The sequence below is a fragment of the Musca domestica genome, unplaced genomic scaffold, assembly GCF_030504385.1.
Source record: "Musca domestica strain aabys unplaced genomic scaffold, Musca_domestica.polishedcontigs.V.1.1 15, whole genome shotgun sequence".
In the NCBI taxonomy this organism is placed as follows: domain Eukaryota; kingdom Metazoa; phylum Arthropoda; class Insecta; order Diptera; family Muscidae; genus Musca; species Musca domestica.
The window spans coordinates 7683038-7709342 of NW_026712207.1; the positions used below are offsets into that span (position 1 = coordinate 7683038).

Below are 26305 nucleotides of genomic sequence, written 5' to 3' on the forward strand. Positions count from 1 at the left end.
ACAATCTAGCTGACGAACGAATAGGCTGATAATAAATGACAAAGAGCTGAGATTTTTTTTTGATTGAGAGATGTAGAATAGAGAGAGAGTGCGAGAGCTCGCATAACACACGAGAGATGATTTTGTCTATGTTTTGCTTGAACTGCTAGCTTCTGAGAAGAGCTACTCCTCCAAATCACAATGTGACACTGTGATCTTACCTTTCCTGGAACCGTTTTATGGGGTTGGAAAACCTTGGGTTGGACTGGCACCGTTACTTCTTCGCTATAGTCAGCATGATCGTAACCCGCTTCCTGGACGGCCTTAAAGGTTTCACTCTTTGATGGATCATAGAGCACTGTTGGCTTGTAACTAAAATTTTGATTTGAAACGTTTTTGTTTTTCGCATTTGTTCGTTGATCGTTGCAGCATTTTGTTGTTGTTTTGATGGTGGTGGTGATTTATGTGAGATCCATTTGGGGTTTGGGTTTTAAAAATTTGGTTTGACGTTTGTTTTTTATAATTTATGGTTTTAATTTTTTGTTTAGTTTAGTTTTTTTTTTTGTTTTTGTAAGATAGCGTAGAGAGTAAGAGAGAGAAAAAACAGGATGTGCACAAAATAAGTTAGAATTAGTTTCAAAAAATCGATGTTTTCTTTGTTTGTTTTTAAGGTAAATTTGGCAAAAAACAATGACAGTTTGCAAATGACAAAATCCAATTAAAACTTAATGGCTATTTTAATGTATTTTTTTTACTAAAGCTTGGTGGGCATCATCAAATCATTGTAGATGGCATTAGAACTACTCGGTATTTGTTATGCAGAATTTTATTTAAAAGGGAATTAGTAATGAAGCATGGGAAATATGGGGGGCGATATGAATAAATGTTGGGAATCCAAAAGGGGAGGGGGGGGGGTGGTTAAAAGAATTATTTTTTTTAGGTTAGCCACAAAAGCTTGGCTGGGGGAGTGTTTGCTGTGTGTTTATGTTTGACATTTAGGGGAAGGTACAACATCTAAGGTAACACGTGGAGAAAAGGACCTAAAATCAGGGGTTTCGGAGTGGAATTTCTTGTTAGAGGAACTAGTACATTTCAAAAATTTAGTGTTTTTTTTTTTTGGGGGGGGGGGAAGAAACACCAGTGTTAGCTTGGAGCTATCACACATTTCTTTCTCTAACATTCGTAGAATATGGTTTTGAGATTTCTTCCGCATTTGCTTTTTTTATTTTGGCACAAAAAAATCTTCATTTCAATGATGATACAGTTGTTCTAGCTGCTTTTGTCGCTGTTGCCGTTGCTGTAGTTCATTCAATTCTTTCTGCTTTTGTTGCTCCAGTATTTTATATTTTTGTTCCAGGAAAGATAGATCGATGAAAATTCTAACATTAATCGTGCAGCTAATCGTTCTTAACAATATTTTGTCCTTATATATACTAACAACTAATATTTTTTTTCATTTTGTTTGTTTTGTTTTTATATTTCTTTTTTTTTTCTTGTGGGGATGGGTCCAATTAATGTTTACATTAGTATTAAGTGTCTTCTTCACAATACATTTGCTAATGTAAACAATAAAATCAAAACTGTCTAAGAAAAAAGTGGTTTTTATTCGGGTAGTGGTGGCTGGTAGTGTTAATTCAAAAAGAACAAAAAAAATGTCAATAGAAAGAACAACAACAACAAAAAGAGTATCGGAACAGAGTTGTGTTTTTTAGTGTGGCTAACTGCTAAACATTACGGAAACACACAACACCGTTGAAGTGTAATGACATGGAATTGAAACACCGAAAAAACAGTGTTGCCAACACCATTGCATGTGTTTCTTTCAAACGACAACTGTTAAGTCCACTTTGCCATTGGACGACAATTTAAACAATTTTGTTAAATTTAAGTATTATTTATTTGAAAATATTTTTTTTTCAATGTTGTTATTCAAAAAAATCAAAACAAAAATATTTAGTATATTTAAAGTTATTTTCAAAAATAGGGTGTTAATACCTAAATTATTTTTGGAAAAAATATAATTTATATACACAGCAACAAATCCTGTTTCAAAAAAAAAAAAATACTTTCAATTTGACAAAGGGCATGGCTATTCCTTTTTATGGTACAATAATGTTCAAGGTAAGTCCTAGAAATCACCTGAATACAATTTTCTTTCTTAATGCAACCTTGAAATGTCAAAACACATATGGATTTTATATGTGTATGTCTTGTTTTGAATAATTTTCAAAATATGCTATGTTCCCGTACTTTTCTCATGGTAGAACTAGTAAAAAAGAGAAATACTACATTCGGTCTAAGAAAACTGTTTTGGCCAGAAAGTACGGGAACGGAAAGCCAATGAAAATGTCAAAATTAAATGGCAACCTTACAAAAGTGTTAAATTGAGCTGTATTTTTCGCATTTAATCAATCTTTCCTACCTTGTAATTACTGTATCATGGATACACCATATTTTTATTGTTTATCTTTAAGGACAGGAAACGGAAAAAATGAATAAAACCGATTACTCAAAAGGGGGAGGAGATATTGAATTGAGTATTTAATAATTGGTGTGTCTGGTAACCCTAAATTTAACAACAGTTGCAATTTCTGCAAAAAAGAGCGGTTCCAGAGTGCAATTTTTATAGGTTTTTTTTACTGAGATTTTGCAAATTTTTTTCTTCTTCTAGTTATTTTGAAAATCGCAGGTCAGCAGTTGTTTTGTTTCTCGGCTCATTTTCCATTTTGCTTCATCTCTTTTTATTACGGAAAATTTGTTTTGTTTTGACAAATCAGCTGATTGCTTGACTTTTCTCAGGTTTCTTAAAAAAGAGAATAAAACTACCTTACTCTCTCTCAGAAAGAAGTTGCTGGACAATTTCTGTAGGAAAAGTAACCAGACAAGCCTAATGTTTGTTAAACTGGCTTTTTAGATTAAATCCTGTATAGTTTGCTTATCTTGATAACCTCAGCTGTAGTATGCAGGGTCTAATGGGTTTGAGAAAGAATTGTTTTAAAATTGGATGAAGATTTAGCCAAGTCCTACATTGATTTGAACATATCGTTATTTTTTATTTTTTTATTTTTTACTTTCAAACTGTTAAAATAAACCTCTTAAATTCTCTCCTCTACATTTAAAAAAGTATAGCTTTGAAACCCGTCGACAATTTTCTATTTATTAGTTTGCTACTTCCAAAGCAAAACCTTTTAATTCTACGATTCAGTTTAAGTTTAGGGTGGTGGAAGCTCTATAATATTATTTTCGACCATTTTGATAACTTTGATTTAAGCAGTTTACACTTTCCAGCGACTATCAATAACACGAATAAGAAATTAAAAAAAATACATATTTTAATTCTTCTCATCTACTTTGAGCAGCAAGGTTGATGTGTGGCCGGGCAGCATTATGAATAGCCTATATCTTTTATACTTATGTTGGCAACTCTTTATAAATAACCAATAGCTTTTCTTTATATGTTGGCAACTCGTAATGCAGTCAACGCCATTTGTATATTTTGGCAACTTATGAAGCTACATGGCAACACACTGAATTATTCAAAGAATGAACTATTACTGTTTTATTTTATATTTAAATGAGTCTAAACCTTAATTTTTTTCAAAAATATAATGTTGAATTGTTATTGACATTACATTTAACACAAAAATAATGTGTGTGGGATCAGTGTATTTGTTTGTCATAAGCAGGCTATGTGGATCATTATATAACAGGATTTTTTTTTAGAAATTTTCTTGTTGGCTATTTGAGGATATATTACAGGAGAAGATTTCAAACAAAATGTCTTTAGCGGGATCCAAAAAATTATTTTTTTAATGTTATAGACATTTTATTTTTGAAATTTGGGCATGAGCAAGTGAAAAAGAAATTTTCTTCGTTTTAAATGATTTAAAAATTATATAAATTAGAAAGTTGTGATTTGTTTTTTGGTTTTTTTATTTTGTAAAGTTTACCCGTCTAGTTTTGATGGCAAAGGACGATGCAAAGCACTCTTCCTTAGTGTATTGACACTACATTGAACATTTAATAGAGTTGTGGTATATAGAGAGAAAGTTGACACAAAAAAAAATTATTAAATTAAAATCAACATCAAGTTTTTTTTGTCAATTCAACAGTTTTCTACAGTTGAACGTGCACACAGCAATTCTCACAATATTTAGGGTGTTGTTTTTTAATAATAATAAAGAAATAATAAAAAATAAAACGATTAGTAAAATATTTAAAAAAACAGAGTTTCAATTGTTTAGTATTGTGTGTGTTTTTTTAATAATAAGTGTAGCCTTTTGGGGTTTAGTTCGAATGGGTAGTACATTATTAATATTTTTGTGTTGAAAGTAATTCCTTTGTGGTGTTTGCACTTTTTGGTGTCGTTTTTTTTAATTTTTTTAGTATTTTTTTTAAATATATATACATTTTCTATTAGCAAATAAGCCTAAAATTTCATTTAGAAGCGGTTGTTTTGTTTATCTTCTTTTTTTTTTTTGTTTTTGGTTTAATTGTTATTATTATTGTCAGCCCTAAGGTCATACTACGGTTAGTAACTTAAAAATCAGGGGTTATATTGAGCAAATTATACTTACGGAACTGTCTGGCGGATGGTGTTTTCAATGTTGTTCTCCGAGTACAAACCAATGGGGGAATTGAATTGTTTGTGGAAAACCTAAAATTATTAAAATATTTTTTAAGAAAAGTTGTTTTTTTTAATTAATACGACAGGGATTTACATGAAAAAGTTCCGAATTTTTAATATTTTTTTTTACTGTCCAAATTTAAATTTTTTAAATTTTTAAATAATTGATTTTCAAATCAAGTCTTCTTCGGTTTTAAAAATCTGAAAACTTACTTTGCCGGTATCAGCATCTTGGCCAACAACTTTGTGCAACATGGTATCGGCCACACGTTGTTTCATTACACTGTCATGGAAGTCATGATGGGGACGAGCACGTACAGCAGGGTTGGGGTAGTGTCTCAGGTAGGATTCTGTGGTGGGAGCATCTTTTTTCACTTTAGCGCCAGGCAAAACAAGTGGAGTTGTTCGGTATGGCTGCAAGAAAAAAAAAACAAAAACAACAAAATAATTATAACAATTTGCAAAATTCCTTGAAAATCTATATGCATTGAAATATTTTTCCAACTAATTAATGCTAACAATATGGCAAATATTTGTTTAGATATTTATGGTTTCTTGCATTATATAGCTAAACATTTGCAAAAAAAAAGTAATTAATTTCCAGTAGACAAATAAACATTTTCTACTTCAAATGTGTGTGTTATTCTATATCAAAAAATTTTGCTCTTATATAAACATTTTTTTTCTAGATCTACAAAGAAAATTTCATATTTGTATTTGTGAGTCAGCAAAACATCCCACAACAATTTTCGAAAAAAAATTATATTTTGTTCTCATTTTAAAGCTAAACAAGAGATATGGATGGCTAGGAAAAATCGAGAAATGTGTGTGTTTTTTTGGCAAATGGAAATATTTTCGCATACATTGTATATATTTTATGTGTATGTGTGTTGATATATTTATTTTACTGCATGTTTACTTGTTTTCGTTTCTTTTTGGTGGCCATTTTCCCATTATTATTTCATTTCTTGAATATACTTATTCTCAGTTGCCTTCACACACAAAAATACATGGCACATAGCATGGTAGAAATACCAGGTAGCAACATAGGCGAAAATTACAACAAAGCAACTTTTTTAGAAACTTGATATGTCAAAGTTTTAACCAGGGCGAATTTATTTGAAGTATAAAATTTGGGGCAAATTGGTTTGCACCAATCAGAACTCTTCATTCTGAAACATTGGATAAGTTTATTTTTGTTTATTCATATGTATATATTAGTTGAGATTAGTATATTTTTTAACATATAAACTGAAAATACTACAATAACTGGAAGTGTATACGTATTATACCATCAGTCATATCGCTAGAGAAGGTCTGTATAAATTCATATGACCAAAATGTATCTGATCGAAATAACGCCTCTTTCGACGAAATCCGTTTCAGGACATTTGGAGGCGCCCCGTCCGTCTGTATTGCTGGTGCGTACGATAGCTGTAGAATGGATCATCATCCAAACATAGTGCATCGCAAAACTCTTAACAAACATAATGCGGAGATGGGCAATGTCGTCCCACTCCTTCCGGTTCCTCCCTCACGACATTTTTAACAGCACAGAATCCAGTGCGAAAATACAAAATATATGTTATGTTATCACTTATTTTGTATTCTCTTAATAAAATAAATAATTCTCCTTGTAGCATTAGATATAGGTTTTTAAGAAATGTGTAAAGATTCCAAGTTATCCTTTTGTATTAGAATTAGGGTTGATGCTTTGCCATTAAAAGTGAGTAAATAATAAATGTACATATATGCGTGGAACTTGTGAATTTAAACCTGTGTGTAACTACGGTGGATCTATCGGAATTGTGTACAATATAAAGGTCCCCACTGTATTTTAATGATCTTAGTCACGTTTACCCACGGAATTGTTTCAAATTTGGTATTTTTAAAACTTGCAGTAGATAGAAATCCACTTAGTATAAATATGTCTATATAGGTTCCTGTTTTGGTATGACTCCAATGTAACGGTTCCACACACTTTATTGGTATTTGAAATCTTTAACTGCATTCTCCTACCGATCTCAGTCGTATTTGTAGTTTAAAGTGGAACATGTTTGAATCCAGATACTTTTTGTATAAAAATGTTTTCTTAGGTAATAGTGGAGGGTATTCAAAGCTCGGCCCGGCCGAACTTAATGTTTTTATACCCTCAGCCATATGGCTAAAGAGGGTATATATCATTTGATACGGTCAAAACGTGCCTAGCCGAAATAACGGTTTTAGACCCTAGGTCTCTTTGAACCAAATCCGTTTCAGGACATTTGGAGTCGATCTAGCGATGTCTGTCCGTCCGTCTGTCTGGCTGGTGCGCACGATAACTCTCGAAGGGAGCATCCGATTCGGTCCTAACTTGGTACATCGTAGTATTTTTGTAAAACTTAGATCGAGTTAGGAGATGGGCAATATCGGTCTACTCCTCCTGGTACCTCCCCCACAAAAGGTCAACATTTTCATTGAAAATAATTTACCGCATATAAAGATAACGGATTGTGGGATTTTCTTCAAACTTTGCAAATCGTAATATTTGCATTACCCCAAGATTGGGTGGGAGAATGGACAAGATTGGACTACTCCTTCTAGTACCTCCCCCACAAAGGGCCCAAATTTGGAACAATTAAAATGCTCATAGAATGCAAAATATACATCGGATTCTAATTAAATTTCACACATACTAATAATTTTATCTTTACAATGTCTGGAGTAAATATGGAGTGTTGCCGGTCATTCCTTTTGGTACCTCCCCCACAAAGGGCCGGAAGCGTGCAGACATATGGCATTTGAAATATCCTCCCACTCCCACTCTACTCTGCTATTGGTCTCCAGTTTTTTGATTTGGCCTTTGCTAAATATGTTTTTCAATGACTTTAGTGCCGAATTCGCCTTCAGGAGTTGCAATTCCAAATCTTTGACTTGGTTTTGGAGCTTCCTTAGAACTTTTACATAATTCTCCGAAACAAAAATTACTGAGCTATAAGCAAAATTATATAAACGAATAATTATAGAAATACGGAGTATCAGGAGGTACATGTACCTACCATGGAAGACTTAATGTGTGTGTGTGTGGAGATGTCCAAACAATGCTTACTCTATTTGTGTTTCGGCATCTTTCATTAATGGTTCTGTGATATGGTAGGGCATAACAATTTCTTTGTCATTTTTATTTATTCCAGCCTCACACTGAAGCATCCCGACTTCTTTGCATTGGGCTCCGCTATATATACACCGTATTTTATATATTTAATGTATATTCTCACTTCTAGCAAATACGTACCCTGGACATTTCTTTTTTGAACCACCAGAATAGAATTGATACATCTCTGGTACAGCGCATGGTAATAATTTCATTCTGCAACTTATGCCCGTTATATACTTTGGGTTGAAGTGATGAGAACATATTTTGGCGTTTGGGTTTAAAGTGATCCCACAAATCGCACTCCACTTCAACCTCTTCGTCTCTTCCTTGGGTACATTGAAAAATGTTGCTTGTCGTTCACTATCCTTTCTTTTGCAAACAGCACAGCACCTCAAATTCTGTTTTTTTATTTGAATTATATCACAAAATTTGATTTTTATATTTTTGTGTTTATTTTTTCCTCTATGATGTTTGAATTTCTGTTATGTATTTATACGGCGAATTCGAATTACAACAACTTGTTTGACATATCAAGTTGACTACAGCTGGCCTGAAAGGGTTACCTTGTAATTCTACCATGGCACATAGTGTGGCTGTGTGTTGAAGTCAGAACAAATAATATTTATAAATTATTACGTAAGTTATTTTTCAGTGATTTTTGTCCAGTATGCTATAAGAATATTTCTTAGATTTTTTGATTTGGGTACAGTTTGAGCAGAAAGTAGTTTTTAACAAGGTAATTTAAAAAAATATTTTAGATTTTTACATATTTTAGGGATATTTATTACATTTTTTAAATTATAAGTCAAAATTTTAATATTTTTTAATGAAATATATGAAAAGATCTAATCTAAAAACAAAATTTGAAGTGTGGCCTGGCGACTTTAGAAAATACAACATAACTGACTTTTATTCTCTCTCTTTCTCTATTTCTCCTAAAAAGTCTTCCCTCGCTTTTTGTCCGTAATAACTGCAATATACTACTAAAATGTTTTATTTTTTCTCATAACAATTATTGCACTTCTATTTCCACTCCATTTTTCACAAGTTTGCTTATTTATTTGCTTTACTTATCTTTACAATTCCTCCTTTACTATTCCACTAATCATGAAGTTTTTGTTTCATTTCATTAATTCCTCTTTGCCACACTCCATTTAATACTCTCCATTGCAACCCTGTCACTCTCTCAGCTGGCAATGCAATGACATTTGTTTACCGCGCTTTTTTGTATGTTACCTGCATATCTTGCTGACCTTTTTTTCTTTGTGTGTTCTTATCTTCAGTTGTGGCTACGTTAACAGTTTAGTTGTTCTTATTTCTATTTCTTGGGTACATTAAATTTGAATTTTCCCTAATTTGCCCTAAGCGAACAAACAACAAAAACAAACACTTGCTAAATTCTTAATGTTAATCTTATCCTAAATGGCAGTTAGACGATCAACTCGTTTAAGCAGCATTGGAGTTACATCTGCGACGCCTACGCTGCCAACACCAACACGAAATACCCGCAGGTCAAACATATGGGGTCATAGACAAAGCACTCATTCGATACACAGTGACGAAGAGGAAGAAGAACGTTCCTCGAATTGTAGCAACGAAGAAAATTGTGATCGTATCAATCAAATGGCTGCCCATAGGAAAAGATCAATGGCGAAGTCAAGTAAATCATTGGACGCGCTGGAGGTGGAGGAACCAAAGACACCGAAAAGTAAAAATGCCCTCAAACCAATGCCAGCATCAAAAAAGAAAGAACTGCTAAAAAGACTACAAGCCGAGGAGGAAATTAAAAGTGCCGAGGAAAGCAATGAGGCTTCTCCTCCCAAGCAACCACGACATGCCTCCAAGGCCATACCGAATCATGTTATAAGTCCCTCCCGCTTATTGGATCGCCTTAGTATTGATGACAAACCAGGAGATTTGTCTGATGCCTCCACGGATGAGGGGCCATCACAAAAATCCCACAAAAAGAAATCATCACACAAAGAAGAAACTCCCAAGAAATCTCCTGCCCCACGTAACAAATATCAAAATGCCCGCAGAGTTTTGAATAGTGCCGAGTGTCAAAAACTGCCAGGGCGTGAGGAACAATTGGCCGAGCTGACGGACTTCTTTAGGGAACACCTGCAAAATAAGAAATCTGGCAGTTTGTATGTATCTGGACAACCGGGTACGGGTAAAACAGCCTGTCTCTCACTGCTCCTGAGGTCACCCGAATTTTCACATCGCATACAGAAGGTCTATGTCAATTGTACGTCCATAGCCTCGATTGGTGGTGTTTATAAGAAACTTTGTGCCGAACTGAATCTAAAGCCTCATGGTCGGACCGAAAGAGATCATCTTATGGCCATACAGGAACATATCAAAACTTCTTCGCGTATGCTTTTAATTGTGCTCGATGAGATTGATCAGCTGTGCAGTTCAAAGCAATCGGTATTATACACTATATTCGAATGGCCTGCCATGCCAGATGCAAGGATACTCTTGGTGGGCATTGCAAATAGTTTGGATTTAACTGAACGAACCCTGTTGCGTTTAAATGCCCGCTGTGAGCTCAAACCAAAACATATGCATTTCCCACCCTATTCCAAACAACAAATTGTTGATATATTTAAATCCCGTCTGGAGGAGGCGGAAGTTTTGGATATTTTCCCACCAGTTACTCTGCAACTACTGGCGGCGAAAGTAAGTGCCGTCAGTGGAGATGTACGAAGGGCATTGGATATTGGTCGTAGAGTTGTGGAAATTGCCGAGCAACAGAAAAAGGCTGGAGAGAGGGAGGTGCAGTTGAAAAATCTTAATAACATTGTGGGTGAATCAAATGAAACGTCCTCGACTACGCAGGAACCCCAAGAAGGTAAGGTTATTTGAAAACATTAAACTTATAAAGATTATAATTTAAATTTTTCTATTTCGTAGAAGTACTTAAACCTGTACAAGTAACCCAGGTCGCCGCTGTCTTAAACAAGGTGTATGGAGCCTCCCAGAATCTGCAGGAAGATATTGAAGAATCTTTCCCATTACAACAAAAAATCATGTTGTGTTCTTTAATGTTGATGTTACGTAATGAAAAGAATAAGGACATTACCATGGGTCGTTTACACGAAGTCTATAGACGTGTATGTAATAAACGTAACATACATCCATTGGATCAGGCAGAATTTGCTGGGACTGTGGATCTGGTGCAGACTCGTGGCATATTACGCATCATTAAAAAGAAGGAACCACGGCTGCACAAGGTCCAATTGCAGTGGGATGAGGATGAAGTAAATGGTGCCCTGTGTGACAAACAATTGATTGCTTCCATTTTAGATGACACAGCCTGTTTGGCTAAATAAGAATATCAAAGAATTGGCACTAGCTCATGACAATTTTATTTTAAATTTTACATCCACCTCCCCGCCCATTACTAGGTGTTGCGGCCCCACACCTTTTCCACAGAGATATTTTAAGTTTTTTTTTCTACCCACCTTTTAATTACTTTTTGGCTACTTACAACAAAATGCATTTTATTTATAACCCAAAGAATGACAAACAACAAATTATTTTTAATTGCCATCCATCTATTGTTTAACCTTGATATTTCAAGATTGTTTCTTTCTCTACATGTATTTCCTTTTTGATTGTTTTAAAATCGAAACTAGCCAACTTTTTGTATGTGAGTAAGAAAGACTACTTCATATCATATGTTAATCATTGCTATATGAGATTTGTTCTCCACCACATCTTGACCATTTTATATCATAAAACATTTTTAGTTGTTAGTTTGGTATTTTTAATTGTATTTGTCTTTTGTAACCAGCAAGCTAGGGTGTAATGTTTACAATACTAGCCTGGTTTCGTTTAATTGTAAATCTCCAGGAATTTTTTTAAATAAACAAAACATGTCGACCAATTGTTTTTGGAAATGTTGGGTTTATTTCATATTTTAGTTAATATTGTCATTAAAATCAATGAAAAAGAATTTGATAATGTTGAATACAAATTTCTAATTCCATATGGTCTGAGAGATAGCTTTTTTTCTGAAGCCTGAAGTTATTTCTTTTTATAACCTCAGCCATTTGATACGGCCAAAACGTGTCTCATCGAAATAACGTTTTTAGATCCTAGGTCTCTTTGGACCAAATCCGTTTCAGGACATTTGGAGTCGATCTAGGGATGTCCGTCCGTTTATCTGTCTGTCTGGGTGGTGCGCATGATAACTCTCGAAGGAAGATAACTCGTATTATTATTGTCAAACTTAGATCGAGTTCGGAGATGGGAAATATCGGTCCACTCCTTCTGGTATCTCCCCCACAAAATGTCAACATTTTCAAAGAGAAAAATTTACAGCACAGAAAGAGAAAGGTTAACCCGATTTTGCTCCAACTTTGCAAATCCTAATATGTGCATCAGTGTTAGGTCCGGTGCGAAAATGGAAAATATCGGTCCACTAGATACCTCCCACACAAAGCGTCAAAATTTTGAATAATTATAACTCTTATAAAATGTGAGGTAAGTGTCCGATTGTCTTCAAATTACACACATCGTAATATTTTTATTAACCCAAGGTCTTTTGTATAGATGGAGTATATCGGTCCACTACTTCTGGTACCTTCCCCACAAAGGATGAAAATTTTGAATATCCATGAAGCTCATAAAACAAGAAATTAATATCCAACTCCATTCAGACTTGGCCCATCTTAATATTTCTATCATCCCAAGATCTGTTACAAAATATGGTAAAGATCGGACCATTCCTTCTGGTACCTCCAACACAAAGGGTCAAAATTTTGAATAATCAAAACTATCATAAAATCTGAAATAAGCATCCGGATCTCTTCATATTTCATACATAGCATTATTTCTATTAACACAAGATGTACTGTGAAGATGGAATATATCGGTCCACTATTTCTGGTACCTTCCCCACAAAGGATTAAAATTTTAATAGCCATGAACCTCGTAAAACGCGAAATTATTATCCGATTCCTTTCAGACTTTTTACATCTCAATATTTTCATCAACACAAAGTCTGTTATAAAGATGGTGGAGATCGGACTATTCTTTCTAGTACCTCTACCACAAAGGGTCAACATTTTGAATAACCAAAACGATCATAAAATCTGAAATGAGCATCCGGATCTCTCCATTATTCATACATAGCACTATTTCTATTAACACAAGATGTGCTGTGAAGATGGAATGTATCGGTTGACTCCTTCTGGTACGTTCCCCACAAAGGATCAAAATTCTGAATATCCCTGAAGCTCAAAAAAAAAAGCAAAATTTATATCCGATTCCATTTAGACTTGGTACACCTCAATATTTCTATCATCACAAGATCTGTTATAAAGATGGTAGAGATCGGACAATTCCTTCTGGTGCCTCCCACACAAAGGGTCAACATTTTGAATAACCAAAACGATCATAAAATCCGAAATACGCCTCCGATTTTCTTCATATTTCACACATCCCATTATTAATCCTAAAACAAGATCTGTGTGAAAATGAAATATATCGGTCTACTTCTTCTGGTACCTTCCCCACAAAGGATCAAAATTTTAAATATCCAAATAACATCCGATTCCGTTTAGACTTGGCTCATCTTAATATTTCTATCATCACAAGATCTGCTATAAAGATGTTAGAGATCGGACCATTTCTTATGGTACCTCGGAGGGTATACATCTGTCGGCAAACCCCGACTAATACTTTTTAACTTGTTTTAATAAACAAAGGCATTTCTGCAACTTGTTGACGTTAGTACATCATTGTTTTACGTCTTTAAAAAATTAATATTAATTAATTTTAATTATATATATCTCTCACATATATATTTAATAATTTGTTTTACGTAAATACCCTCAACTGCCTGCCAAATTCTGCAAATAGTTTCCCTTTTTATTTGGCAAACATAATTTTTTTATACATGATTTCACTTTTCATCCCATAAGGGTATAGAAATTATGGATTGGGAAAAATAGCTAGCTGTCCGATAAAGACAAATGTTTCAAATCCCTTGCCAGTGTTGGCCAAGAACAATGAGGAAAATATGTTTCATCGTCTTCTATTCATAGGTGATGATGGGATTGATAATTTGTTTAAGAAAATTCCTATGGTAATGGCGTTGTTCTTGGATTAATGTTGATGTTGATGCTGATGATGATGCTGGGTGTTTATTATTTTTACGCCATGAAGCGTGAAACAAACAATAGATTTAACACATATTCTATACTCAAAACAATAGAGAGAGAGAGGGAGTGAATTATCTACAACATTTTATTGTTTAAAATTAATTTGTTGTTCGGCATTTTCCAATGGCCAAGAAAAAATGCCACAAAAGACATTTTGGTGGTAGGGGTAGGGAAACATAAAATATGTGCTTTGTGGCTGTTGTTATTTTCAAAATATTTTTCGCAAATCGAAAAAATTTGTTATTTTCCAATTTGTTATTATCATCAGCAGTAGCATCATCATCATCATCATGATTTGTTTTGCCTTTGTATTTGTTTTAGTGTCTAAAAATAAAAGTATAAATTACACCACATTGCTGGCCGCAAAATGCTGAAAGTAAAGAGAAGATTCTAGGTTTATTTGGCCGATTGTATATATGGATGATGACCATATTTCCTTGATATATACAATCATACAATCCACATGTATATAAACTGGCATATATCATCAATACGTATGTGAATGTATGTTTATGTGGCTATACACAAGAATATATTCTGCACATCCCCACCATCTGTATCATATAAATTATTTTGGTATTTGACCAAGAGAATTGAATGATTTTGTTATTGTTGTTGCTGTTACTGATTTGAATTATGTTTATTTGGCAAATGAACAATTGTTCCATTGCAAAATTTCGATTTGTTTCAAATATTCGAAGGATATCAATCTTGTGTTTATATGGCATACATATAATAGCTTAAGGCTTAATTAAATAATAGTTTTGAATTAGGAAACGACACCTAGCTAACATATTTGATATGGGTAATCAACTATTTTTAATTTGGCCAAACACCATGGGAGTCTCCAAAAATGGTTTTCAATAACCGAGTGTTTAATTAAAGGTAAGTATAGAAATATATTGAATATTATACACAATTTAATGCATTCTTTTTATTTTAGGTATTAAGAACGGCTTTCTGTTTCTAAAAAAAAAAACAACAACAACGAGTTATTCTGTTAAATTTTGATTGGGAGTCGTTGTCAAGTTACAAAAATTCAAATAGAAGTTCAAAATCTAAATAAACAAGTAAAATAGTATCCGTCGCCAGCTTTGAGCTATGATTATTCAAACTGTTGACTCTTCATGGGGAGGTTTCCGAATCAGTTGGCCAAAATTTAGCATTTCGTGTTTGACCTAAGATTGATATAAATATAACAACTTGTCAGATTTGGGCTATATCGATTATTCACCTATGTGGTACCTATGTGGGGGAGGTACCAGAAGGAGTGGACCGGTGTATTCCATCGTTACACCAGACTTTGGGTTATTAAAAATATTGTGATGTGTGTAATTTGAAGAGAACCGGGTCCTTATTTCGGATTTTATGATCGCTATGGTCATTCAAAACTTTGCACCTTTGTGGGGTAAGTACCAGTAGGAAAGGTCCGATCTCCAGAATCTTTATAACAGATCTTGTGTTGATAGAAATATTGAGATGTGTCAAGTCTGAGTGGAATCGGATGGTAATTTCGCATTTTATGAGCTTCATGAATATTCAAAATTTTGACCCTTTGTGGGGGGAGGTACTTGACACCAGACCAAGCACTGATACAAATATTGGGATTCGCAAAGTTGGAGAAAAATCGGATTACCCTTTCTCTTTCTGGGCAGTAAATTATTTTCTTTAAAAATTTTGACATTTTACGTAGGAGGTAACAGAAGGAGTGGACCGATATTGCCCATCTCCAAACTCGATTTAAATTTGACAATAACACTGTGATGTACCAAGTTTGGATCAAATCCGATACTCCCTTCGAGAGTTATTGTGAGTACCAGCCAGCCAGACAGACGGACATCGCTAGATCGACTCCAAATGTCCTGAAACGGATTTGGCCCAAAGATACGTAGGGTCTAAAACCGTAAAAATGATTCATGAATAAAATAAAGCTTTGGAAATCCATTTATTTCCCATAAGAGGTAAAAAGAGTAAATCATATTAAATTATATGAGTTTTTATTTTTTTTTAATTATAGGTGCATATATGAAATTTTACACTTGAAAAACAAACAATTGGATCAGAATTTTCTTGGGAATTGGTGCCATTGAAAAATGTATGCTTAAAATCTCACAGAAAATTGGATGCAAGTTATGAACAATAACTGGGCACAAAGATTGACTTAAAAAATTTTTAATTTCTAAACACTTATAATACGACTGGATGCAAACTATGAGCAGACACTTGGCAGAAAGATTGGCAGGTCTGGAACATTTCAAATATCAAATTCCTAAATATTAAATTACAAATTTCAAAGTCTTTCAGATGCAAATGTTACCAAGAAGAACTCAATACTTGAATTAAATTTATGTCTACCAAGTCATAAAATGAATATTTTGGGACATATATATCCAGAGACCATCACCTAAGCCATGTATCAAATCTCTCCCTCACTCCACAAATTCTTTGGATTGGCTAGAATATTAAGCTGCTTGTCATTGCAACGTCCTTGAAAAACGAAGCGGGAAATGTAATGCTGATCTGAACCAATAAGGATGGACGTCAGGCACCAGATTTGACTGTGGCTGCAGGCAACTTTTTTTAACGACCAGAATTTCTGTACTCTCCTCAATGAAGTCAGAGCGGGAAATTTGTAGTGGGCGTTTTTATAGGCCACTGTAACATATTGTCCCTGATCTCCAAACGGGGAGGGAGACAATAATGTGGATTACTACAGGTTTTGCCAAGAGCACTTGCTATTAAAGGCTATGAAAACAAATATGATTAGCCCTCACTAAGCTCGTATGACAAACTGTAATTTATTGTGACCCCAAAATATATTATTTTAAGAGGCAACCCAAAGACATGAAAACACTTTCTAAAAATTTGGAAATGATCTCGATAACTTATGTATTTATTTTTCTATTCAACAACAGCTGCAATAGTTTTCTTCATTGATGTCAATTCCAGGCGTCATTCATTTTTTAAAAATACATCCGCTTTGTTTTTCTATTTTATTTTTATATTTATGCCAATAGTATTTGTTTACTAAGTTAAATACGATGTATTCTACACGACATTTCCTGCTTAAGTTCTATAGAAAATTTAGAGGCAGCGAAAACAAAATCTTTTTACAAACAACCCAAAAAAATCGTAATTTGTGTAGCAATATTTTGTTATGAAATGTTTTTGATGTTTATTTTGTTGAGGATTATAATGCTAAACCAGAACCTCAATTTAATGAATTAGTTGGTAGCTTTTTTAACAGATGTATTGATTTAAAATTTTCAAGAAATCGGGCCTACATTCTTAGGGTTATTTTTCTGAAATGGGCTTAACCATACTCCATTGTGAGAGCCATACATAATTATAGCATGGACCAAAATTGTAGCCTATTTTTTTGAGACTGCAAAACATTTAAATAAAACGAGTTTAAAAGTATTAATCGGTTTTCCCGGCAGATGTATACCTTCAGCCAGTTTCCTTTTCCTTGAATATATCTTCACTGGCATTATGATTATTGAAACTGTTGGCCCTTTATTGGGAAGGTTCCGAAAGATTGGGCCAATATTTTCCATTTCGTATCTGACAGATTTGAACAGATATGTGAAAAAATTTAAATGTTTAAATAATTAAATTTAAATAATTAAATGTGAAAAGTTTAAATGAGGCTGAGGTAACCGATGTAGTGGACCAAATTACTCCACTTTATCTACTCTACACTCTTTTATGCGAATAATTTTTTAACCTTATTTTTAACCAGAATAAAATTCCATTTCACATCAGATCTCTGGTTGGGAGAAATATTTAGATATGCATTTATACATTTTTTGCGAGTTATAATTTTTCAAAATGTTAATCTCTCTTTGGGCGAGGAACCAGAAAAAGTGATCTGATATCCAGGTGAAGCTTGAAGGGAATCGGTTGCCTATTTCGCGATTTATAAGCGTCATGGTTATTCAAAATTTTGACCCGTTGTGGGGGAGCTACCAGATGCAGTGGTCCGTTATATCTGTACTTCATACTCTGGTATCTTGTGTTGGTAGAAATATTGAGATACGCGAAATTTGAAAACAATTTTCTAAGAGTTATAATTATTCAAAATGATGATCCTTTGAGGGGGAGGTACTCGGTGGAGCGGGTACATCACCTAACACGGATACAAATTTTACTATTTGCTAAGTTTGTCCCAAATTGGATCATATTTTCTCGTTCTACAAGGTAAATTGTGTGGGAAGGTACCAGAAGTAGTGGACCGATATTGCCCATCTTCGAACTTGACTTTGATAGTAATATTACGATGTGCCATGTTTGCACCACATCGGATACTCCCAGCCGACTTTAATATCCTAAAACGGATTTGGCCCAAAAAGACCATTATTTCGATAAGGCACATTTTGTCTGTATCAAATGGTATACACCCCTCTATAGGCTGAGGGTATAACAATATCCTTGATAAAATATCGTTTTCATAAATTTCAAAAAATGCAAAATGTGTTGGGATCTTGAATTTTTTCATTAAGATCCTTTTATGAGGTTTGTAGTGCATACTTTTAGGTGTTTTGATACTTTCATCAAATAATGCATGTCTTCCCAAGTTAATTACTTTGGGAAGACATTTTCCTAGGAAATAAATATTATTTTTATTTATTTATTTATTTTTTTTGAATCATTTATTTTAGCATTTTCCAAATAGAATTTTTGCGACAAAAACTTCTCCTCACATCAAAGATATTGAAATACAAACATTTTACTCCATATCATCTTTTTTTTATCACAAAACTCAATTTTTGGATATTTGGGAGTTTTGAGCTAAGTCCATATTTGCGTATATTTTACATCAATACTTATACGCCTTAAATATTTTCAGTTAAATTTTTTTTCTTTCAACTTCAAATGAATATTTTGTTCGATGCTTACTTGATATTGAATACATTCGTTGAGGTCGGGTTGTTCCCTGTAGTAGTGTGGTGAACCGTTTTTGAATTGTACGTACTCCATTTTTGTTGTTGTTGTGTGTAAATGTGTGTGTGGGTTTCTTTAAAAATTAATTCGTTTCCTTTTGAAAATAAAAATAGATAATTTCTTTTTAATAATTAATTAACACTAAAATAAATTTCAAAATATTTTTTTTTTAAATTAATGTCAATTTCTTTTTCAGATTTCACAAATTGTTTTTAATTTCAGTTTTTTTGTAACACTTGTTAATGTTTTTTTTTTTTTAATTTTTTTGTAATATTTGTAACTAATTGTCACTGGATTGAATTTTTTTTAAAAAATATTTTTTTCAAAGTACTTTTTGTTCCAGATCTCTCTGTTTTTTTGGTCGTTTGTTTCGTCGTCGTTATTCCAACTACCTAAGTATTCTAAAAAGGCGAACTTAATATTACAATATTCCGAAAGCAACTGATTTGAAAATTTTTCAAAAATTGATGATGAAAACAAATTTGTTTTTGAAAAATTTGTTTTTGTTGTACATATTTATTATATACTTGGCACAAACACACACACACATATGCACAATTTGTGGAAGTATGATGCCCACACACTCTCCCATGTCTGTCTGTCTGTCTGCTTATCTTCAATATCACAAAATGCCCTCAATGGCCGAAAACCCCCATCCGCCCACCCGACCTCTAAGATCAATTCATTTTGCAGTGGTTCCATAAGCTGTTTTCTATATACTTGATCTCCATACTGTTATATGTATGTATGTGAAAATGGGCGGGTGATTTCATGAGAGCCATATTTTGTTTTGTTGGTGTTGTATTGAGAAAATGCTATTTTCCAAGGAAAAACAGATTTCTTGAGAGCACATTCATTTTTTCCTCTCACTTTTTTTCCTTGCTTTTTCTCCCCCACCCCCGCAATATGTCTTTTCAGCTGCTGAGCATAAACTTGGACTTGTGTACATTTTGCGCGCCTACACAAATTTTGCCATTAAAATATTTGGGGCATTTCCCCCATGTCGGTGGTTGGTAGGCAATGTCCCATATACACACACAGGCACACATGGCCATATCTATGTGCATGTGAGCATGTGTGTGTTTTACACACATGTAATGTCTTTTTGAATCACGTCCACGTCCACACATTCATGTTGATCCTCTCCGAGATGTGGTAATTAATTATGTTGTTGTTTTTTCTTGGATATTTTATAAACAAAATTTATTTTTTTGTTGTTCTTATAGAAGTTCCTTGATTCCAAAGTGATTTGTTTGTTTCGTCCACCATTCAAATGTTAACCTCTTGCTTTGCGCATCATTTACAATATTAAAGGTAATATATGTTGTTTTTGTTGTTGTTATTTTTAATATAACCTCGAAAGTTCATGACATTGAAATTTTGGTTTTTAAATTGATATGCATATATGACATTTTTAATTTAACGCTGTTAATTTGTTATATTTTTGAGGCTATTCATTTAAATTTGTTCTAATAATATTTTATAAAAAAAAGTAATATAAAAATTAAATATAGAATATAAATGGATCTGCACAGACAATTTTCTGTCATAGGCTGTAGTATTCATTACGAACTTTGAATACCAAATTTGAAACAATTCCGGTAAATAATATCGCTAAAATCATCAAATTACCGAAAATAGGGAGGTACCGTTATATGGGGGCAATATGAAATAGTGGATCTGCACAGACAATTTTCTGTCATAGGCTGTAGTATCCATTATGAACTTCAAATACCAAATTTGAAACAATTCCGGTGAATAATGACGCTTAAATTATCAAAATACCGAAAATAGGGAGGTACAATTATATGGGGGCTACACGAAGACATGGACCTGCACAGACAATTTTCTGTCACAGGCTGTGGTATCCATTACGAACTTTAAATACCAAATTTGAAACAATTCCGGTAAATAATGTCGCTAAAATCATTAAAATACCGAATATCGAGAGGTATCGTTATGTGGAGGCTATACGAAGGCCTGGACCTGCACAGACAATTTTCTGTCATAGGCTGTAGTATCCATTACGAACTTTAAATACCAAATTTGAAACATTTCTGGTGAATAATGTCGCTAAAACCATTAAAATGTCGAATATCGGGAGGTACCGTTATATGGGGGCTATACCAAATCGTGGACCTACACATGCAATGTTTCCCCAAAGGAGCTAGAACCCATTATGACCTACAAATACCAATTTTTAGATAATCCGTGAAAAAATGTAGCAAAAATCATCAAAATACCGAATATCGGGAGGTACCGTTATATGGGGGCTATACCAAAACGTGGTATATGGCCCATTTTCAATACCAAAAGTTCTGCAGACATAATATACATTGGAGTAAAATTTTATCAATCTACTTCAGTTTGTTCGGAAGCTAGATTGATTTCCACAGACGAACAGACGGACGGTTATCGCTAAATCGACATAGAATTTTATGCTGATCAAGAATATATATACTTTGTGGGGTCTAAAATCCTCCATATTATGGTGGAGGGTATAAAAAGTGAAAGAATTTGGTACCGCAACAGAAAGAAAATAGACTCAAAAGAGCTAAAGAGTTGCTTCGCTTGGCCGAAGTGGGGAACTGCCGAATTTGGTTTTCTCCGTCTCCGATGAGAAAACATTCGTTGTCCAGCAGTTTGTAAACAAACAAAATGATCGTGTTTACTTGTCAAAGAGGTTAGCTTAAAAGGTGCACCCTCGGTTGGCCACCAGAACTCAAGCGCCGGCCATGGTGATGGAATGGGCCGCCATAACAGCCGATGGTCGCTCTCCGCTCGTATTAATCGACCGTGGCATCAGAATAAATGTCGAATATTTTAGCGAAAATATTCTGGAGGGTGTATTAAAGCCTTGGATAACAAACATTTTGGCCGCAGACAGTGGACTTTCCAACAGGACTCAGCACCATCGCACTCAGCAAGCGCCACCCAAGAATGGTTACAAAATTACGTTCCTAGCTTCATTTCCAGCGCACAATGGCCACCAAAATCTCCGGATACGAATCCGTTGGACTATTGTGTCTGGAGTATTTTGGAAAGCAAGGTTGGCACTAAATAATACCAAAATGTCGATCACCTCAAGCAAGCGCTTCGCCGGGAATGGGCCAAAATACGGCAGAAAAACATTCGGGCAGCATGTATCGGCCATAATTCATGCCAAAGGTGACCAATTCGAACAAATCTAAACTTATTCTAAAATTTGATGCTATTCCCGACATTTTTTGCTTTCATTCAATAAAATTTTCCTGATGATGTCTTCCGTTGGAGGACGAAATATCGAAAATAATATTAAATTAAACAACAACAAAGACCTCGACCTCGTTTTTTATTAAATTTACATTTGTAACAAAATTTAAAAAAAGTAAAAATGATTGCGTTTGACTTTGTTGCTGTTTTTTATCTCACCCTGTATATACAGATGCTTTTGAAACTATGCAATAGTGGATGTAAAATTTTAATTTTACAACATATGTCTTTTATGTCTTGTTTAAAACTCATTTTATGCTTCTATGGAAACTACTTTTGTTCTTTTATTGTTTACAACGGCGAAAATCATTATTTTTTTTCTAAAAATTTTACATAGTTCACTGAACTACGAACCATTAATTGCTTAAATGACCCTGGCCGAAACTCATTAGGCCTTTCTATCTTTTGGTTTTAGTTGGTGAAAATTTAGTAACACATTTGTTTTGAAAGGGGCGTTCTTGCGTTACCTTGCCTTGTCGGCAGAGATTATTGAACTAAAACAAAGAAAAACCAAAAAAAAAAAAAAAAACACTTTTTTGTTTACAAACGACCCATTGGACTATCCATGTAATTAATTAACTAAGTTATTGAACTATGAAACAAAATTGAAAATCGTCGAAATATTTTGCTTGGATTTAAAACCAAAATCCTCAATTTTAAGGAACATTTTTTTAAAGCACCCATACATTTATCATGATTTTTTCATGTAGTTTTAAAAATGTTTTTAATGGTTTTTGTTTGAATATTTCTAGAATCAATTGTCGTGGATTTTTTTCACAATTTTTTTTTACAGTCAATAATCGTAGATTTTTTATGATTTTTTTAAGAATTAATACTTGCCGATATTTTCAAGAGGTTTTTTTCAGGATCCATATTTTTTAAGGAGTAATATTCGTGAATATTTAAATGGATTAATAATGGTAGATTTTTATGGATTTGTTTTTCAATTGTGGATTTTAAAAACAATTTTGTTCAAGGATAAATATTCGTGTTTTTTAAAATGATAAGAAATAATTGTGTATTTAAAAAAATCAAGGATCGATAATCGTTAATTTCTAGGGGTGTTTAAAATTTTTTTGTTCAAGAATCAATAATTGTGATTTTATATATTTTTTCAACGATAAATATCGTGATTTTTTAGAGTTATTTACAAGGATTTAGGATTAATATTCGTTATTTTTTTAATAACAAGTGGTCGTGTTTTTTATTGAATGTTTTACAAGGATCAAGAACACATAAACGTGTATTTCTGTAATTTTCTATAATCAGTAGTTGTAAATATTTTTAAGAATCGATACTGGATTTTAGGAAATTGATTAAAGGATATAATATATAGATATCGAAAAAAGTCGTGAATTTTTTATATATTTTTTTGAGTAGCAATTATTATGGACTTACGAAGATTTTTTTCAAAGATTAACAAACAATATTCGTCGATTTTTTTTTAAGATTTAATCTTTAATATTGAATCTTTTTAAAAATATCGATTTGAACATCAATAATATGGCTACAGGGAGTATATAAAACGAGCTTCAGCGATATAACGGTTTCAGGACATTTGGAATTGATCTAGGTGTGTCTCTCCGTCTATCTAGCTGGTGCGCACGATAAGTTTCGAAGGAAGTATCTGGTTTTGTGAAAACTTGGTACATCGTAATATTATTGTCAGAGGTGGTGAATATCGATCCACTCCGTGAGGCCCCAAAAGGTCGACATTTTCTAAGAAATAATCCGATTTTTTTCAACTTGGCAAATCTCAATGGTACGAAGATGGACAATGTCGGCCCATTCCATTAAATAACTCACCCACAAAGGGTCAATATTTAGAATAATTATAACTATTATAAAATGTGATATAAGCGTCTGATTGTTTCGCACATCCGAATATTACTATCGACACAAGATCTGCAGTGAAGATGAAGATTTTTAATAGCTAAAGCATCCGATTGATTCTAAACTTTTGTGTCCAAAACTATCTCCATTTAAAATCTAGCAAACCTACATTTAGTACAATTATAGCACAGATTTCCAAAACCATATGTCTATTCCAGGTACTAACAGAAACCTGAATATGAAATTTTGGGATTTCAGCTCTATCCATTCATCTTATACCTAATTTAGTATTTAGTTAGTTTAATATCTCTATTGCAGTTACCAACAGAGATCATAAATTTGATTTGAGGATTCCAGACCTTTCCCTTTACCCAATCCTAAATTCAGTGCTATATAGTACTTTTCGTACAAAAATAGTACACATTTCCAAAACCATTTCCATATCCCAACCTCAGATACCAAGAGTTATCTAAGTATCAATTTCAGAATGAATCTTTATTCCTACACACAATACCAAATAAAGTACCATTTAGTACTTTTCGTACAATTATAGTACACATTTCCGAACCAATTTTCATATGTCCAGGCTATACATGAACAGCGACCCTAATACCAAATTTCAGATTTCAAGCACCCAATCCAAATTGTACTTTTGGTGCACTTATAGTACACATTTCTAACACTACCTATTTATCACAAACCTAATACCAACAGGGGCCGCAATACAAAATTTCAAAACTCTAGCTTCATCCGTTTACCCTAAACCTATCTGTTCCATATTTAATATCATTTAGCAGAGTTCACACACTTGGTACACATTTCCAAATCAGATACTAACAGAAACCTCAAATTCGGGATTCCAACCCTATCTCTTCATACAAATAACATATATGTTACTATTCAGTACTTTTCGTACATTTATTGTACACATTTCCGAAACCGCCCCAAATATGGAAACATGGACTCCAATAAAATTTTTCACAATTCAAGTTTTATCCGTTCACACTAAACCAAAGTGTTCCAAACGTAGTACAATTTAGTACAGTTCTCAAATTTATTACACATTTCCAAAACCACCTTCATATATCTATCCATCGGTTAATCATAATTCCAAATTGTACCAAATTAAGTATATTTTAGTACATATAAGCACAAATTTCCAATAATACCAATACATCCCAATATTACACTCCGACAGTGATCTTATTTTCAATTTTTAGAATAACAACTCTATTGGTTCACCCAAATCCAAGTTGTACCGAATTTAGTACACTTATGTACAATTTTTCACAACTACCTGCATCATCATACAGTCCAATAGAAATCTTATTTCCAAATTTCACGATTCCAACTCTATTGGTTCTCCCAAATTTAAATTGTACCAAATTTAATACCATTTTGTACACATAAGTACGAATTTCCAAAACTACCTACATGTCCCGATAGTAAATTTATTTTCAATTTTCAGGATAACAGCCCAAATCCAAATAGTACCATTGAGTACTGTTCGTGCGCACAAGTATAAATTTCGAAAACTTCTTCCATATCCTAATCATACACTTTGCCAGAAATCTTAATTTCAAATATCAGAATTCCAGTTCCACCCTTTCCTCCAAATTCAAGCTCTAGCCGCTCACATGATACGAAATGATACCAAATGTAGTACATTTTTGTACTATACGTACACTTATATGGTGAATTTCCAAAAATCTTTTAGTACAACTATCATACTCTCAGTGACCCTTTTTTCGTACCGTTCTAATAGAAATTTCCGTTCCTAGAACCCTGCCTTGTCTGATCCCTTTTAACCAAGAGTGACCCTTACCCAAAAGTTCAAGAATCAACCATTTCGTCGGGGAGTTGATGAATCAGTCAATCAGTCTGTCAATTACTTTACTATTTTAGATACATAGAAGGACTACTGAGGGTATATATCTGTCTGACCGACTTTTTAACTCTGTATTATTTATTATACCCTCCACCTTGGAATGGAGGGTATATTAACTTTGTCTTTCCGTTTGTAACATCCTTAAATATTCGTCTTAGACCATAAAGTATATATATTCATAATCAGCATAAAATTCTAAGTCGATTTAACGATGTCCGTCTGTCTGTCTGTCTGTCCGTCTGTCTGTCTGTCTGTTGAAATCACGATACAGCCCACATTATTTGACGTAGAGGGCCAAAATTTAGCAGAGCTATTTGCATTGTGTCTAGGATGGTTGGTATTGAGATATATCGGTCCACGTTCTGGTATAGTCCCCATATAACGGTACCTTCCGATATTCGGTATTTTGATGATTTATGCCACATTTTTTCACTGATTTGTCTGAAAATTGGTATTTGTAGGTCATAACGGGT

The 26305-nt window shown here is 33.5% G+C and overlaps 2 protein-coding genes and 1 long non-coding RNA gene across 17 annotated transcripts in view; 2 read left to right on the forward strand and 1 right to left on the reverse strand.

Moving 5' to 3' along the window:
- LOC101898762 (cell division control protein 6 homolog) overlaps positions 1 to 11647 on the forward strand; it is a 27880-nt gene extending 16233 nt beyond the window's left edge. Inside the window, exons 2-3 of the mRNA XM_005177441.4 lie at positions 9172 to 10596; positions 10659 to 11647. Of these exons, the coding sequence (XP_005177498.2) occupies positions 9366 to 10596; positions 10659 to 11077 (1650 nt within the window). The 5' untranslated portion in view covers positions 9172 to 9365 and the 3' untranslated portion in view covers positions 11078 to 11647. The remainder of the gene's footprint in view (positions 1 to 9171; positions 10597 to 10658) is intronic.
- Positions 1 to 26305, reverse strand: part of LOC101898932 (PDZ and LIM domain protein 4) — a 79925-nt gene that overhangs the window by 3524 nt on the left and 50096 nt on the right. For 2 of the 15 annotated variants that reach the window (XM_059119593.1, XM_059119599.1), the window contains exons 5-8: positions 4820 to 5020; positions 4557 to 4636; positions 3930 to 3986; positions 201 to 351 (exon numbers count right to left, since the gene is read on the reverse strand). In XM_059119593.1, coding sequence (XP_058975576.1) covers positions 201 to 351; positions 3930 to 3986; positions 4557 to 4636; positions 4820 to 5020 — 489 coding nt within the window. Of the gene's footprint in view, positions 1 to 200; positions 352 to 1102; positions 1359 to 3924; positions 4494 to 4556; positions 4637 to 4819; positions 5021 to 18814; positions 18954 to 19190; positions 19396 to 26305 lie in introns of those variants that run through there. The other 13 variants (XM_059119594.1, XM_059119600.1, XM_059119596.1 and 10 more) reach the window with 10 other exon arrangements.
- LOC131801233 (uncharacterized) lies at positions 5629 to 6248 on the forward strand. The gene is made up of 2 exons (XR_009341744.1): positions 5629 to 5921; positions 5993 to 6248. It is a non-coding gene; the product is annotated as an uncharacterized LOC131801233 (long non-coding RNA).